The 17,841-nt window shown below is 42.9% G+C and overlaps 3 protein-coding genes across 3 annotated transcripts in view; 1 reads left to right on the forward strand and 2 right to left on the reverse strand.

Moving 5' to 3' along the window:
* The window catches only part of LOC311310090 (protein CEBPZOS-like), a 27,609-nt gene extending 15,962 nt beyond the window's left edge, over window positions 1-11,647 (forward strand). The window contains exons 2-5 of the mRNA XM_084439494.1: window positions 10,457-10,574; window positions 10,697-10,741; window positions 11,167-11,251; window positions 11,414-11,647. Coding sequence (XP_084295620.1) covers window positions 10,457-10,574; window positions 10,697-10,741; window positions 11,167-11,249 — 246 coding nt within the window. The 3' untranslated portion in view covers window positions 11,250-11,251; window positions 11,414-11,647. The remainder of the gene's footprint in view (window positions 1-10,456; window positions 10,575-10,696; window positions 10,742-11,166; window positions 11,252-11,413) is intronic.
* On the reverse strand, window positions 1,940-4,892 carry LOC311310813 (forkhead box protein A2-like). Its single transcript, XM_084440385.1, has 2 exons — window positions 4,111-4,892; window positions 1,940-3,468 (listed from the first exon to the last, which is right to left on the reverse strand). The coding sequence occupies exons 1-2, from the start codon at window positions 4,177-4,179 to the stop codon at window positions 2,284-2,286; spliced, it is 1,254 nt and encodes a 417-aa protein (XP_084296511.1). The 5' UTR covers window positions 4,180-4,892; the 3' UTR covers window positions 1,940-2,283.
* cebpz (CCAAT enhancer binding protein zeta) lies at window positions 10,761-17,583 on the reverse strand (the record flags this gene model as incomplete). The annotated part of the gene is made up of 17 exons (XM_084440064.1): window positions 10,761-11,424; window positions 11,722-11,803; window positions 11,901-11,965; window positions 12,053-12,142; window positions 12,273-12,311; window positions 12,448-12,641; window positions 12,780-12,840; window positions 12,951-13,057; window positions 13,196-13,262; window positions 13,342-13,401; window positions 13,752-13,854; window positions 14,002-14,055; window positions 14,152-14,240; window positions 14,359-14,518; window positions 14,616-14,847; window positions 15,022-16,544; window positions 17,401-17,583. The coding sequence occupies 17 exons, from the start codon at window positions 17,581-17,583 to the stop codon at window positions 11,285-11,287; spliced, it is 3,249 nt and encodes a 1,082-aa protein (XP_084296190.1). The 3' UTR covers window positions 10,761-11,284.
* Between the last annotated feature and the right edge of the window lie 258 nt (window positions 17,584-17,841).

A 17,841-nucleotide genomic window follows, 5' to 3' on the forward strand; every position in this document is an offset into this window, starting at 1 on the left:
ACTGTCGCGTCACAGCGAGAAGGTCACTGGGCCTTTCTGTACAGAGTTTGCATGTTCTCCCTGTGTTTGCAAGGGTTTCCTCCCAAATAACCCAATACGAAAAACATGCAGAACAGAACAGATGCTCTTCAGTCCAGTCCCTGACCAGGACCTGGTCCCCGGGTGCCATGAACGATGTCTGCCTCTGCTCCTGCCAAGGGAACAATTTCCACCAGCGACAACCGAAGAAAGCATGCATGTGTTGTGTGTTGTGTTCACCTCTCACGCGTGTAACTATCACTGTGTGGCCAATAAAACAAGGTCTGGGATTTCATAATCACAATAACACAGAATTTTGACTTGCTCATATTGGCTTGATATTCCGATTAATTTGTCAATTCTAATTTGTCTAATATACTATTCTAAATTCCGAACTGAAGATCCACCTGCGCTATCAGAATGCATTCTGCGATGCTGTTGTCCCTCTAATTCATACACACCATTTTTAAAACTGCCCTAAGTGATAGCATAGCGCTGCTTGGAATATGACGTTTTTGATGTACCTACCTTTGAATTGTTCACTGTCACTGAACACTAAAGGGAGAAAGATTCATGATTTAGAGCTAAGACTACGCTATATGCTTTGGTCTGTCTACATGTATTTGAACGCGCAAGGTGTTGATTTTTTTTTGCCGCATAGCAAAGGTTTACATATCCTCCTGTTTAAAACAAAGACTATTCTACTCTGATGTTGATTTCGACAGGTGGAATTATTAGAACTGTTTAAAACAATTGTTTGTGCAAATTTTTAAAACAATTGTTTGTGCAAATTTGCTGGGACACAACGCAACAAATTTGACCTCGCATACGCTTTATTGTAGTCTTTAGGCCTATGCGTCTCTGGCTTGGCCACTGTTTGCAGATTATTATTCTATTATGCACCGATCATTAACGTTGATTATGGGTCACATGGGAGGTTAGGCTACTGTGTGTAGGGTTATTCTGGTTTGGCTAAATGTGTGACATTGACGTGTTTGCGTTTCTTCGGCGAGAGTGCATAGCCTACTGACATCTCAAAGGTGTTGATGTATCCGGAGGGGTATGACACTACTTTTTATCAGTTATCGGATCAGTGGTGAGTCAGACGTTAAGTGGTTTAGAGGAACCCCGCGCTGTGGGACCGACACAAAGGGGCAGGTTAGAGCATCACATTCATGGTTCATTGTTTTCGCTCTCGAGTTATCACATGGAGATAGGCCTCTGATAATTGAAACAAATGTTGGCCTAGTAATGCAGATCTTTTCCTCGGTTTCAATAAGTAGCCTTTTACAAGAGATGGCAATAGGCCGGATAATAATAATAGAAGCCTAATAATAGGCCATAATAATAGGCTATAACATAGGCTAATAAACTGCCTAATAATAATAATAATAATAATAATAATAGGCTAATAATAATTAGCCTACTATTATTGTTGTTATTGTTATTATAGAATAATACATTGATGTTAGCCTAAGTTGTTATTCGTTTCTTTAAAATTGGAACATTTAATTCAATTTTACCCTTATCTTAAAAAAAGAAAGAAATTGTAATCGCCCCTGCGTGATAGGCTATATTCTCCATCTTGTGTGTTTTATTGCTTTGTCCTACAGAGTAGCATTCTTGGTATTTAGACATGTTGCACCATATGAAACTAGATTCTTGGTTCCTGTCAGCCAAGGAGAATGAGGTCCAACACCCATCTGAAGAATAGTTTTCTTGTTTGTTTTTTCATTCTCTTTAAAGATGTTTTTGTTGTATTTTGATTTGGTTTCATAGCAATGTTTAGCTATGTCTATTGTATAGCCTAGGCTATTATATATTTTGGGGATTCTGGTGCTTGTTCACAGGACGTTTTTGTAAAATAGACTAAAAGAGTCTAGACGATATACATTTTTTCCTTATATCCTTATATCCTTATAAGCCCTCTATTGCCCAATTTAGTTATTTCGCACCTTACAAAGAAACCGTGTTCCAAAAAAATCAAATCATACTTTAATATAGATTTTCGTTTGCTACATGAATACAAAGTTATGCATGTGATAAGGGATACACAAACGATAATAACATCGAACAAGTTTCACAAATACCAATAGCCACGTAGCCTATGCTAAATACTTCAGAAAACGTGGGAATCAAAAATCATTTTCGTCTCACCATTCTCTGAATGTGGTCCAATATCCCCATTGTGATGGATAAAAACAAAACTACCAATTTACAAATGTACAAATTGTTAGTTCTTAAATGTCCATATAGGTAGCAGATTCAAGAGGAGTTCATTATTGGCCTAGAATACACACCTTGGTAGTATGATGTGTCTGTCGTAGCCTCCATGGCCGTTTTAGACATTGAGCCCATTGAAAGTGCTCCTGTCATCGGCGAGCCATAGCCATACTGCATCATCTGCTCATATGTTTTTAAGTCCATCTTGTGCTGATGCTGATGATGATGATGATGATGCTGATGATGCTGCTGCTCCGACGACATTAGATTGTTGATGGAGAACGGGTGGTTGAAAGAATAGTGGTGCTCGGGCTTCAGGTGCCCCTCGTGCACGAGCACCGAGTGATGCTGGGACAGCAGGTGATGAGTCTGAGGGAGAGGAGAGGGTGCACGCACGGGGCTCATTGCCTGCCGGGGTTTCGAGTCTGCTACGGGTCTTTTAACGTCTTTGACAGAAGGTGTTGAATGGGGTGAATCGTTGCCGTTGCAGCTTTCAGAGCTGCTGTTAGATCCACCCTCGGACGCCTTCCCTTCAGGATCTCTGCCGAGTAATTTCTCGCACTTGAAACGTTTCTGCCTCCGAAGATAGCAGCCGTTCTCGAACATATTCCCTGAGTCCGGATGAAGCGTCCAGAAAGAGCCTTTGCCTGGCTTATCTGGGGACCTGGGCACTTTGAGGAAACAGTCATTGAATGACAGTGAGTGGCGGATAGAGTTCTGCCAGCGCTGCTGGTTCTGTCTGTAGAAGGGGAATAGGTCCATGATCCACTGGTATATCTCATTCAACGTGAGCATCTTTGTGGTTGACTGCTGTATGGCCATAGTGATCAGCGAAATGTAGGAATATGGGGGCTTGGCATGGGTATAGCTTCTCCGGTATGTTTTCGGGTCTCTTGACCTTATGTTGGACTGCCCATACACGGGACTCATAACGCCCATATTGCTATAGGATGTCAGAGCATTCATTGACGGAGGCTGTGTGCTTAATGGGCTCATGCTCGGATTGAGCGCAGCGCTCATGCCTGCCATCCCCGCTCCCATGCTGTGCATGGCCCCAGAGCCAGGTGACATCCCAGCCATTGAATGGTTCATACCCGTGTTCACATAGGACATGTTCATGGGACTAGCTGTTATGTTGCTTGTCGAGGTCATTCCAGGCATACTCATGTAGGTGCTCATAGAGTTCATTCCCAGTCCGGAGTTCATGTTCCCAACTGTGGTATAACACTGAGAAACAGGAGAGCAGAGAAACGTCAACCAATATAGCCTACATCACTTTAACCAATGATAAGGCTAGGCTTCCCTACCATAAAACATAAAATTACTTATTCGTTTGAAATTCGTTTCCAGTAGAAGTCTAATAGGCTAGACTAAATACTTTCATTCAAGCCATAGCCTAAAGTCTAGACTTTAAAGAGCCTAAGGCTACATTAAACATAGGCCCTTATGTAGCCTATTTCACGATTTATAAAGAGCAAAAAGGTAGCATGGGAATCAAAATCTTAAACATATACTACAGATAGGCATAGCCTATTCAAAAATGTCTGTGATTATAGTCTAAAACGATAGGGGAATGAGCGCTACAATAAGCTAAATTGATTCAATAGAATTGAAAATCCGACGTTCCCCCAAACGTTTTGGTTGGAAAAAAGAAAAAGAAATGATAAATATGCTAAGCATAGGCACCACAAAGACTTATTTTTCCTTCCATATGCCAATGTGCAATTGCTCAGAGCGCGAAAAGATCCGAGGAGAATTTCGAGGTGCCTCAAGTCAATATTTGATCACAAAGTTAGGCTAATATTATCTCAAGGCTAATATTGAGTTGTATATACAGCAACATAGCCTACATATATAAACTCTACCCACCTCGGGCTCTCCGTAGTATGCGCTCCAGTCTGAATGGTCGTGTCCTTCCATTTTAACAGCGCTCAGCATTGTGGACGGTCCAAAACAAATTTCCCCAACAGCCTCTCAGCAGCCAGATCAACTGAAAAGCGTCCTTAACCGATGGGTGACCACTGGTAGCCCAGGGCGACAGTTCGCTGTCCAGGGGCTGGATCATGCGTAGCGTGTCTGTCTGCCTGTGTAGTGCCTTTACACGCTGTAAAGCAACTGAGACTGACGGTGACAAAAGTTGTGTTGTATGACGCCCCTCGCCTTGCTGTGGTTCAGGTCTGTGTTCTCAGCTACCAATCCTCACTCCTTCAGTGCCCTATTTGAATAATCTGCTCACACCTATAGGCACGAGACTTCAGCGTCGGACCACTATTGTAGTCTACACCTGCGCTCCCTGAAAAACACAACCCCCTTAAAAAGGATTCAGTAATGTCAAGACTGATTGTCACCAGAAAAAAAGGGACACGGAATTTTACAAACGAAGCCTTTTCACTCGCCCATAGCCCCCTTCTCAGCCTATTGTGTCAGCCAGGGACGTCACTGGCTTGCATCCTCCTCTGCAAGGAGTGTGGTCCTCATTTTATTAGCATGATCGATTCTTAGAATAATTCAACTTGGACAGGGGACTCGAAAATGTTACGTTATTCCAACCAATTTAAAATAATAGCCCAATTAATATGCCTGTTCTGCCCGCTTATACGCAATACATGTGGGGATATATAGACTACTAACACACTATCGGCTCTGAGAAATGTAATTCCTAGGTTACTGATGATTTAGGGTGCAAAATTCCACTTTTTATAATTGAGCAATAAGTCCAGGGGTCCATCGATTGAATTCTGCAGTGAGGGGGTGATAAGGGTACACGCTGACAGCAAAGCAGAAATTCGTAGAACGCTGTGTTCCAGCATTTCGAAACATTGAGTGTCAATATATAAAACGTTACTCTGCTGTTGTTTGATCTATTAGCTCTGATTTGAATTGTGGATAGGCTACAACTGCTATTTCAATTTTTTTTTTGTGCTCCAACCCGTGGTCCAATCTGCACGCTATTTTAACATTGGTGCAATTGACACATGCATTTGTCATGTTGTGAATCCTACTTCATACAATATTTGATACACCAAAGACTAATTAACATTAATGAACGCAATCTATATATTACACGTCATTGTCTTCAGTGGCTGCTAGAGAAAGTGATTAGGCCTGGTGTGTCTATATTCTGACCATCATTTTATTGACTCATCTCGGCTATATGTTTGATATGCTACAGGTCTCGAGTAAAGCAAAGTGTACCTAACGTGTTTGATCACCATCAAGTATAATGTAATGGATTATATCCACATCATTTGCTGATAACCTTAAAATAAGGAGATGCTAGTGAGGTAGGCCTAATGTAGGCTAGCCTATTTACCACTGTCTCACATTCACACATGCCAACAAATCCTAAAAAAAAGGCTTTTGAAGAGTTGATCCCCTGCTGTCATGTCATTTCATTTAGTTTTGATAAGACATCTAGGCATTTCATGTAGGCCAGTAACTAGTTTATACTAATGCATAAAGTAGATTGAAAAACGAGATTAACCTTGAGATTTCAACATTATTGCCCACAGATATAATAATTGTTGTCCTATTCTTTGATAAATGTGTTTCTTTATTTTGTTTATTAAGCAGTGCATTGAGTAAGTGCTGGCCTACTATATTAATTAGCCTAGATCATTTAAAAGAGGAGCAGTTAGGGCAATGCATGTTACACTCAGAATATACTGCAGAATCTAATATCCATTTAAGATACACATTTTTTTTGCCCCATTGATAAAGATACAGGGTTTTCCTCTGTGACAAAGATTAATTATCTTATTAGCCTATGTCAGTTACGCTTGAGCCCTGAGCAACATAGAGAAAAAAAGAATGCAAGGGCAAGAGGTTAAGCTTGTGATTAATCAAAGCAAAATTAATAAAGAGCCTTTTCATTGAAAGACACACCAAAATGTTTGCTGCCAATTGCCCATAGACACAGCAAACATTCCAAAGTGAGGCTTGGATTTGGGGCTTTATCCTGTACAGCTGTGACAACGGCAATGGGCTCCAGGTTTGCGGCCTGCCACAGTGTGTTTACCTGGTGATGAATCTGAAAGGCGAAGGAACAGGGAGGACACACAACCAAGGTGAAGAGAACAAGAGACTCCTGTGTCAGATCTGAAGAGAGCAGCTAGAGACCACCGTGCTCTCTGCACACATGCCAGACCCAAGAGTAAAAGGATCTTGATATAATTCACTGTTCTTTTCACATCTAAAGCAACGTTTCCACCCTTAGGTCTTCATCGGGCAACTTCGGAAACGACCTAAGGGTGGAAACGTTGCTTTTTTCCAATAAAGTGAACCGGGAGATATCAGTGTGCGGATCTTTCCTCTCTCTAAACCAGGGGTGTCAAACATACGGCCCGCGGGCCAAAACCGGCCCGCCAGATGGTTCAAACCGGCCCACGAGACGACGTCCAAAATTAATAAAAAGGAACAGATATTCCAAATTTGTCCAGCAGAGGTCGCACTGACATAACGAGAGATCCGGAAATAAACAGCACGTGACAGCAACGCGCCCAGAATCATCTGGCAATCTTGCCTTATCGTTATTAAGCTCTTGTTGTCAAAATTACCCACGGTTGCACCGTCATTACCAAAATGTCTGTCAAAACGGAGAAAAGTTGACACAGAGTGCAGAGTTTTCCAAGAAAAATGGACTGATTCTTATTTATTCACAGAAGTGAAAGGGAAACCTGTGTGCTTGGTGTGTAATCAGCAAGTTTCAGTGCTCAAGGAATATAATATTCGACGCCACTATGAGACTCATCATGATGAAAAATACAACCATTTGCGAGGACAACTGAGAATAGAGAAGATAAATGAATTGTTAGTGGGTCTGAAGAAACAGCAGTCTGTTTTTACCCGTAGCCGAGAGGTCAGTGATGCAGCGGTGAAAGCTAGCTACCTTATTGCTAACGAGTTAATGTTAGGATCCAAGCCATTTTCTGAGGGCGAGTTCGTGAAAACATGCTGAAGGCTGCAGAAATCGTGTGCTCTGAAAAGCGACAGGCCTTTGCCAACATTAGCCTAACGAGGAACACTGTCGCAGATAGAATTTCAGATCTCTCCGCAGACTTGGACAGCCAAATGAATCACAAAGTCAAGTCATTTGTTGCATTTTCGGTTGCAATTGATGAGAACACTCTGAAGAATACAGTTCTGTTAAAAATAACATTTACTGTGGTAATGTAATATTTAAAGACCATGAACATTGTGCAGTATAATATCAGTCAGCAGCTTCAGCACAAAATAGTTTGGTCTGGTGTAACTCCATTGCTCATGCACTGCTATCACTTTTATGGGTTTTTGAAATGTACAAATTTAATACATTTACAAGGCAGGGTGATAACGTTCTTCATAGCTCCCACTTTAGTTTGTGCATAGTGTGGTGAGTCAGTTCAGGTGGTCAGATGTGAAAATGTATCTACTGTACATTAAAATAAACAAGTTGTTTTAATCAAAGTGAAATGCCATTTTTTCAGTTCCATAGGCCTATCTGTGAATAAATGTTTTGTGCCTTTGTAGATCCACTGTGATCTGTGAGTTATAATGCACATATATAGGCTAAATGATAAATTAAGGCATAATATTGAAATATTGAAAAACAAAGGTAAAGATTTGGAGTTGACGTTATTTCTAGGTTATTTTGCTATTATTTTACTGGCCCGGCCCACTTGAGATCAGATTGGGCTCTATGTGGCCCCTGAAGCAAAATGAGTTTGACACCCCTGCTCTAAACGTATGTACTCTAAGATCCAGCACCTGGCCTACTGAGGTTGGATGTGCGCACAGCTCTTCTGCCTTTTGTCTTTTCACATCAAAGCCATAAAGTATAACAGGTAGAACTTTTGAAAAAACAACAACATACGGTTCAGTGTATCCATCTAATTCAAATTAGATCCCAATATCATTCAAATACCCAGTGCCCCAACAAGTTTGGTCTTTCATTGTCTTTGTTTAGAAGTTAAACGTATACAGCTAGTCACTGACTGGTTGAGCTGGGTGATTTGTGTTTCCTATAAACAGTATGGAGTCTGATGGTTCTTTGTCTTGAACGTTAAGTACAGTACATTTTTTATCTGCTCAGATCTGCTTCTGAGTTTGGAAAATATATAGTAACATAACATTGGAACACGAAGCCCCTGCCATAACTATTCCAAGAACTTTTGGCCCTCAGCTTACAATTTGCAGTGTTTGCTGAGAAGGTCCTGAGTGAAACCTGTGAGCTCAGTAAGAGCTTTGCGTCACTCTCGGATCCATAACAAAGATCCCTGCCAGCTAACAACACGAGTGTCCAGCCTGTGTTTGTCTACCCGAGAACGCCCCTTCCAGATCCCAATAAATCGGCCTCTTTACAGGTTCTGACAGCTAACAGGTTAACCACAGTGGAGGCTGATGGCACGGCCACTCCTCTTGATTAGCACCTCATCAGCCTCCTGCAGCTTCAGACAAACATGGCCCTCCCTCACATCAAGCCCAGTGGGCTACATGGTGAGAAATAGTCACCCCCAGTGGGGGTGTTCCTGCAAAACTTCCTGGCCTTCTCATCCTTTCTCAAGAGCAGCTGCCTCCCTGACCCCACCCCAACAGCCAGATGTGTGTATTTCAGGTGAGCAAATATTGTCACTTAGTTAGGACTTATATGGTCCCCTCTATCGAAGTATCCACAGGCTTGGGTCCACAGGAAGTGCAAGTGGTCCAGTGCCCTGTGAACCCCTCTGCGGTTTTCTATCCTCTCAGTTCCTGAAAATAACCAAATCAGCACGCTGGGATCAGGATTCCAATTTTCCAGCTTATTTGGCCTAAATGTCAAACTAATTACAGTACCTCTATGCTCTTTTATTAGCCACACAGCAGTGATACACACAAATACACACGTGAATGAGTTGCTACACACAAATGCATCTGTGGCCGCCAATCCAAGCTGTCATTTCATTATAACTGCAACAAACAACATAACTGTACACATACATTACATGTGACAAATAAAGAAATATTCCTCCTCCGGGTGCAGCCAAGAGCAGTGGTTAGCCTCATCAGTGGCGCCTTCTTGTTGTCCTCAAGTGTTTGAAACATCCAGTCTGTGTCAGGGGGTCTATTTTCCAACAGTAGGCTAGGCCTGGATGTGCTGAGGTTGATGCCTCTAGTCTGTCCAAGCAGCATTCTTTGACTCATTCATTAATGTGGGAATCTTTCCTGATTTCATACTGCACATCAATTGGTTTCAAACAAGGCATTATAAGTAATGTTTTCAAAATTGGCTTTATGAAAATATTATACTCAACTCATAATTGGGGGGGGGGGTATCGTGCTTGATCGTCCGTCTGAATAGAAGCAAGTATTGAAGTGGGAGGCTGTAACGACCTCTGCTGGTGAGTTCTCGAAGATGCAAGGCCCTGAAACACTGAGGTGCGCGGTTTTCCGACAATATCAGCCGAGCCACCGTAGTGCACGAGGAAGTGGAGAACCGCCATCCATCCATGCTGTGCAAGGACATAGGTAGATGTCACATAGCTGTAATAGCTAGTTTTAATAGTTTAATTATAAATGACAAGTTCCTTATAACGTAAACTATATAGCATCATAAGGCACTCGTCTACTATTTACTCAAATATTTACAAAATAACAATAAATAAAACAAGTCCCAAGCTAAGCAGGCTAGCTAGCTACAACACAGTGACAGTGTTGTAGACGAGATCCTTGTGAAGAGCTGGATATAACATTAGGTAACGTTAACTGGTAATTTGTACTAGGTTAGCGACACATTGTGTATAAAGTAGACTAAACAGCAACTTGTAGACGGGAACTAAAAGAAACATAACGTTACAGGATAAAATCCACAGACAACGTTAACAGCCTGATATCAGGCAGGATTGTCAACTAGACGCGGATACGGTTGGTTGTCGTCGAGAGGTGGTGCAGTGAAATAAGAGTAGGCTAATGTAACGATTCCTTGACATAGTGAATCTTATAACACCGCTGAATATACTATACGTTGTATTATCTCACCATTTAGCTCATGAAGTATATAACGTAATTTTGGATCTCTTATTGACGTTGACGTGGGGCGCCCCTACTGACCGACTACACTGACCCTGGCTTGACATTTCTCAGCTGCCAACGTGCTGCAGTATTTCTGTTTGTAGTTAACTACGTAGATGAACTAGCCATTGCAATACATGAACCGGTGCTGTTGCAGAACTTAAAGCTCGTTCCCCATGTCCCACTACAGATGGCCTATAGACCGTATGCGGGGCTGGCTAAGGCCTTGTTTAAGGCGCTTGTAATAACAGAAGTAGCTGGTGTGCTGGGTGCCTATTACATCTATCACAAGATGGACACAAGCCAAGGTACAAGTATAACGTTATTTATAAACGGTATCCATTGCAATGTTATAGAAGGTACACATTTGTACTGTAATGATGTAGAACGTACATTGAACAAAATGCAATGTTTTCATTTATTTATTCAGAGTTCAGGAGCAACATTAATACGACGACACCCTCACTTCTGGACCGTAAGAGCCCTTTCCACGTGATGTTCCGAGTTAACGCAAATTATGACCTGATCCTGATAATGTATTGTATGCATTGTGCGGATGTTCTCAATGTATAATTCTTAAAAAATATGGAACAGACTCCGAGATACAGAGTATCATTGATTTCATACAGGCCTCATGTGATAATCAAAAATCTCCTGCGCACCTGAATCAAATCTTAGTGACAGGTGCATAGGTGGAGTAGACATACTATGCAGAATCAGGAACATCCACATACTTCGCTTGCTAAATAAAGTTTTAATACACAACGTAATTTATGTCAAATAAACAAAATTATGGGTGCAAACCAGGAACCATAAACAGCATCAAACAGGACAGATATCCTGAACACTTGATTGAAAGTAATGAATGCTGTGTGAAGGGCCATCTTCTCTTCCCTCCAGTTTATTACAAGTGCAATGAAATGTCCGGGGTCTATGGAACCCGACAACGAGACATCAAAGCATGGTCCACCAAGACGGAGTAGAGGTGAGTTGATCCAAGACCCAGGTTTCAGAGAACTCACTTAGTCTTTTTGCCCATCTTTGCTTTACCAAACCTGTTCCTCTTGTTGAACATGGCCTTTTTCTTCCTCATTGTCTTGACATCTCTGCCCCGGACCCAATCGTCCCTCTTGGCCTCCCACTTGAGCTGCTTGACGTCTGGAACAGAGGAAGGAGTGATGCACAGTAAGGAGGAGCAATGATCCTTCACTGGCAGAAACTTAAGCGTATTCTTCTGATATGAAGTGATAACTATTACCAACATGCATCAACCACCTTGATATGAACTGGGCCCTGACATGAGTTCAATTCAATGACTTCCATTACTTGGTTGTGTTTCTGTCTAGAATCTAGGCAACCAAATAAAATGTATTTCTTTGTACTTGTGTTTTTACTGCACAATTATTTGGACATATTTGTTTTGCATAGCCAGTAGACTAACTGTTGAAAACAAACCTGCTTTGTCTTTGTTGGCCATTGCATTCATGCCCATGTTGTCAAACTTGGACCCAGCATTTTCATCCAACATGCACCCAAACTGTAAAACACAAAAAATGACATTAACATTGGCATCATTTCATTACATAGAGGAAAAACATGTCTCTATTGTTATACATAATGCTTAATTGTCCTACCTCTTCAGCAGATGCAAATACGGCTGTGTCCTTTCTTCCCTTCTTTTTCTTCCCTGGTTTTGAACCTACGAGGTCAGGATTTCTCATTTATTAGACAAGATGCTACACTCCTACTGGAACAATTGAAAAGCAACAGTGGACCCTCTACTAACCTATAGAGCCAGAGAAGTCAAGGTCCTCTGATGATTTCCGCTTGCCCTTCTTAGGAGTTGGAGTGATATCTGGGATCTCACCATCTGAATCTTGAGGGGGGAAACAGTTGATATACTTGTGTATGTGCAACCAGGAACATTAGTAAATAAGGTTTTTGGGGCTTAATACAAAACCTTTTTATCTTGCTTGTACTCAAATTACTTAACATTGAGTACATACCATCAAATGCAACACTGCCTTCAAGATCATCCTCAAGATCTGAGGAAAAAAAAAAAAAATTTGATCACTTGATGTTAAAACAATGACACACAATATCTACAAATAAGCCCATCAGTTTCGATTCAATTTACTGGAATGCAATCTCGAGAGAAGAAAGGCATTAAATCAAGCATACCTTCTTCCACATCATCTCCCCCAGGATCCATGAATGCCCCTCCCTCCTCGTCCAGCTCATCTCCAAAGTCTTCCTCGTCCATACTGCCCAGAGACACCTCTTCATCATCCAGGTCATCCATGTCATCAGAGTCCTCATCTGTTTCCGAGTCCTGACCACCCTTCTTACCCTTCTTGGACTTGCTCTTTACATTGCTGTAAAACACGGGGGAACCTCTTAGCTAGTGGGCTTAATATTGAACAATGTCTATGTATGTCAAATCATTGAACAATTTCAATGGAATGGTTGGGTAGTCCCATAAGCGTCCCAATGTATGAATGCAGTGTGTTTACCCTGCGAAGTCCAGTCCGTCGCCTGGTACGTTTGGGAAGAAACTGTCTCCCTCATATGAATCTGGGGGAAAAATAGGAAACCAGGTTCATCTATGGATTTGGTGGAGCATTAAGTGGCCTGTTTTACCATCTTGCAGTCTTCACAACCATGGGTGGAGTCCTTCCACTTACCTAGCAGCTTCTCAAACTCGTCATCATCCACGTCCTCCACACTCTCGTTGTCTCCATCTGCCCGGGGCCGACGCAACTTCTTCTCCTGCTCCCGTTTTTTGAAGAACCTAGTTTTGAGATAAGCAGAGGAAGAGAGTATTCAATAAAAGGAAAAATGGTATTCACACAAACTGAGGATTATTAAAATAGGAGAAATGGGCATTGTCGCAATGGTGGCTCATTCATTCAAGATTACTGGCACTCACCGATGGAAGAACACCTGGTCTACTGGGATCTGACTCTCCTCTTTGGACAGGAACTCCTCACAGTTCACTTAAACAAACAGAGTGGGTTCCTTATATGAAGACCAATCAAGAAAAAAAACTGAAAAATGACTTCAAAAGAAACTAACCTGGTAAGGAGCGGATGTTGTTCATGGACAGCTTCTGTTTGGGCTGCATCACTGTGACGTCTGTATTTTCGGTGAATTCGTTAGAAGAAGAAAAAAGTCAATTAAATGGCCCCATGTTCCTCTACACAGATCAATCTGGCCACGCTCCCATTTGACTGAGTTCCACCCAGCAGATATTTGCCATGCCAATCACAACCGTTTATCTAATAAAACGACTGTACCCATTTGATATGATGATACAACGACTAATCCACCTTTGTTGCTCTGATTGGTTATAGATCTACCCAATTGTGTCCAGAGACATTTTGGTCTGCGACCGTTGATAACCCCCTTCACATTTTTGTGAATTGGGTCTGGCGAAGCCAGATTACTGTGTGGAGATTTGTTGGTGTGAATAATGGAGCACATACGTTTGCCCTTGAGCTGTTTGGGGTTCCTGAAGACGAAGCGATCCAGGAACCTGATCAGAGTGAAGTCCTGGAGCGGGTCCCCCGTGTACTGGATGAACTCTCCCTGAGGGCATAGAGAAAAGATCAGAATCAGAATTTGTTTTATTGCCATGCAGTAGGATTATAGAGACAAGAAAATCCGGGTAGTAAAAGACTGCATTTTTTACACACTCTTTTTATTTCATTTATCGAAATGAACAGTAAGCATTACCTGTAAGATAGTCTTGGCAAACAGTGACACTGAGGGGTGGAAATGTGCAGAAAGCTAAGGGGAGGAGACAAAAGGTGTAAGAACAGAATTCCTGAGGTATTCATTTTTACACACACGGAACACTCATCAGCATTGCCGTGAGGCCCTTACCCTTTGCAGTTCCCATAATGTGGTGTGGTCAGCCCCACAGAATAAGGGGTTTCTGTGTAAGGGGTCATACGTCACCAAACGTTTACCACCTGTGTACACAAAACTTAATTTGTAGCTACTGAAGATTAGGTTAACATCAAATGATGAGGTTCCTTTACAGAGCATGACAAGAAATGTATTATGGGACATGTTCTTGACAAAACTGACCTTCCAGGTTCTGATGATGCACCCATGATGCTGTGGGCTTGGGCTGCTCTGATTTTTCAATCAGTCCTTCTTCCACTTTGTCGGCATCCACAAACCTCTCCTCTTCATCATCGTCATCACCTTCTTCAGTAAGGTCTTTGAAATGCTCCTCATCACCATCCTAGCAAAGCAAATGACAGATCGTTAGGAATGATCAATGTGTGCCGAGGATATGGCAATAATACTATTTCCTTTCTGTGTGTGGAGTGTGTCCTCACCCCGCCCTCCTGCAGGAGCAGCTTCAGGCCTGGCTTGGCCTTCATGACCTCTGACACCAGGAAGAGGGCCCCGCAGGCAAAAGTAGGATTCTGCTCACAGCTGATCTGCAGCAGCCTCTTCACAAAGGCTTTGACCCGACGCAGGACGATGTCTGCTTTGAGAGACTTGTATACCAAGTTGAGGAACATGCTCTGCCTGGAGCACTGGGATAGACTTGGGTCTATTAGCTTCCTGTGAACCAGAAAGAATATATATGATAGAAGTAATGTCCAAGTTACGATAAAAGGCATATATATATGGTAATATTGATAGGGAAAACCCAACATTACATCAAATACTGTCCAAAAGGTACGAGAATCAAATCCATTATCAGTCACACTAATAATACCAGGAAGTGTAGTTTACCTGTAGAGAGCTACATAATAACGGTCTGAGACGGTCTGCTGAGAGTCCATCACTTGGAAGAGCAGCATGAGAGCCTGGACAGCTGTGTTGAACTTCACCAGGTGCACCACTTTAAACAGGGTGTCCAGCTGCTCTTTGACCTTCTCGTCCCCGGCCTTGGCGTAGGGGTAGGCCCTGTTCACCCCAGTGAGCAGGGCACCGAGCATCTTGCTCTCCACGTCCTTCTTCTTGACACAGGCTCGGAAGAAGGAGAAGTAGACGGTGATGAGCTTGCTGGCCAGGTCGGCCTCCTCGTGGCTCAGGAGCACCTGGTTGAGAAAGCAGACGGCGTAGTACTGGGCCTTCAGGCTGATGTTGGGCCTGAACATCAGGCGCTCCACCTCGCAGCACACCACCGCCTTCATGTTCGGGTGCTTGTGCAGCAGGGTCTCCAGCAGGTAGGAGGCCTTGGCCGCAGTCTTGTACTCCGGGTCTCCTAGCTTGTTGACCACCTGGACCAGCAGGGCCCTCTCCTGCTCTGGCCGGCTGCACAGCAGCTCATGCGCCGTGGCCAGGGCCTTGGCCTTGGTGGCGGCCACCGTGTCGTGGGCGAGCAAGTCGAGGGCCACCACAAACTCGGCCACCTGGTGCTTCAGATGGTGCTCAAAGTACCACAGGACGAGACGGCGGTCGCGGGCGTCCTTGTTCCCGCTGGCCTTCTCCTCCAGCCGGTCGAAGGGATGCTGGGCAAACGTCCTGAGCTTCCGGTTCTCTGGAAGCAGGTCCGACAGCAGGAGCTCCCGAAGGGTGTCCAGGGCCATTAGGCCTTGTCTGCGGCTGCCCTTCTTCTTTACCATAGAGACCAGGCTCTCCACGTGCTCTAGGCTGTGCACCGCAGCATCCTGGATTAGAACCGTCATGGCGGCCATCCTGTCAGCAAGGGTCCCTGTGGAAACTACATTCTTCATCCAGGCTGAGTGTGCCCCCTTCTGCATGTTCTTCTTGCTCTTATAGAGCCCTGTCTCGGCTTCAAACAGCTTCTGTGCCAGAACCTTGTACTGGGAGATCAGTGAGTCATCCTGAGGGGTGGAGGTGCCCTCCGCGGTGTACTCCAGGTCAAACCATTTACCTCCTGGTTTGATAAGAAGCAACTGCCTCGGCTGAAACTCAAACAGGTTGACATTTAGCTTGGCCTTCTTTCCAGTGGCTGGGGCACTGGTGTTTCCAGTCTCCTTTGTTTTCTTATTCTTTTTCTTATCCTCTGTCCTCTGCAGGTCCTCCCCTTTTGTCACTGGTTTGGGTTTCTGTTCATCTGACTTTGCTTTCTTTGCTTCAGCCTTTTTACTGCCTTTCTGACCAGCTTCTGTGGTCTCTCCATCCTCTGGCTCATCCGGAATAATCTGTTGTCCTGCGTACGACCGGATGCCCAGCTTGGTTATAAAGTTCTCCAACTCGCCCTTCTCCAAGTCATCTATGGCTCCCTTTTTACCTCCATCAATAAGATCATTCGTGTCGTTGAGGCTGGCGAGGAGGATGTAATCACCCTGCATTAAACACAAAGACAAGGAAAGTACATTTAGAAATAATGGTGCGTTCGTTTATAACTGGGAGGTGGCAAATTGCGACTTGCTACTAGGAATGATTAAATAAAACACCGCATGAACTCGCACTTCCTCGTCGTGAATTCGGATATGTTTCTCAGCCCCCAGTTGCTCGAATGCACTAGATATAACTAGCTAACTGTGATATAATGGTATATAGATATAACTAGCTAACTGTGATATAATGGTATATAGATATAACTAGGTAACTGTGATATAATGGTATATAGATATAACTAGGTAACTGTGATATAATGGTATATAGATATAACTAGGTAACTGTGATATAATGGTATATAGATATAACTAGGTAACTGTGATATAATGGTATATAGATATAACTAGGTAACTGTGATATAATGGTATATAGATATAACTAGGTAACTGTGATATGATGGTATATAGATATAACTAGGTAACTGTGATATAATGGTATATAGCTCGAATGCACACAGGTTGGAGGTAGGTATTTTCCCACTTGCGACTTGCCACCTCCGACCACAAACGAACGCACCATAAGTTACTTCTGCTCCCAGATACTCTGTTCAAGCCACTAGACGGGATACAGTACGTTACCCCCAAATAGCAAGCTAGCTAAATTCATAGAGTGAGTGGTCACTGGTCAGACAGCTGGCAGTAGCCAGTTCACTTGATCTAGTTAAATTAACTAGTATCCATACAATTTATCTGCCATTGCTATCCCCTGTCCAACATGGCTAGCTAGCTAACGTTCACTGCATAAAACGTTTACACTCCCTCACACATGCTGCTGTAGAATCAATGCTAGCTAGCTACTTACTTTAGTTCCTCCTAAACGTAAAACGTCGTCCAAGCTCAATTCGTCGTCCGGTTGTGTCTCCTCTCCATTAGGTATTGATTCTCCACCTCCTTCTTCATCATCATTTTCCAAATCAATTTCATTTTTTTCCTCTCCATAGTGTGTTTTGGCTTTAGCTTTACGATGCTTGGTCTTCGGTGCCATGCTGCATGGATGGAGTGAGTACAAGCGACCTGGAAGTGTTCTCGGTGTCTGCATTCGTTAGATTTTTTTGAGTTCAATATTTCTCCCTACATATTTAATACATTTGTATTTTAAACATTGTGACCCTATTGTAGACCGATAATACATTCATATTTGTATAACAGCAAATAATTTCTTAATTTTCTTAAGAATTTCTTAATCTGTCGTTGATACAGTTCAAAGTTCACAGGTCAATTCCATCCAATCAAAACATTTGTT

This window comes from Borostomias antarcticus (assembly GCF_949987555.1).
Source record: "Borostomias antarcticus genome assembly, chromosome: 6".
In the NCBI taxonomy this organism is placed as follows: Eukaryota; Metazoa; Chordata; class Actinopteri; order Stomiiformes; family Stomiidae; genus Borostomias; species Borostomias antarcticus.

Excerpts from the sequence above, each read along its gene's own strand:
- LOC311310813 (XM_084440385.1), bottom strand. The coding sequence starts at position 4,179 with ATGCTGAGCGCTGTTAAAATGGAAGGACACGACCATTCAGACTGGAGC. Across the intron at positions 3,469-4,110 it reads CATACTACGGAGAGCCCGAG|TGTTATACCACAGTTGGGAA; the intron begins GTGGGTAGAGTT and ends CCTGTTTCTCAG.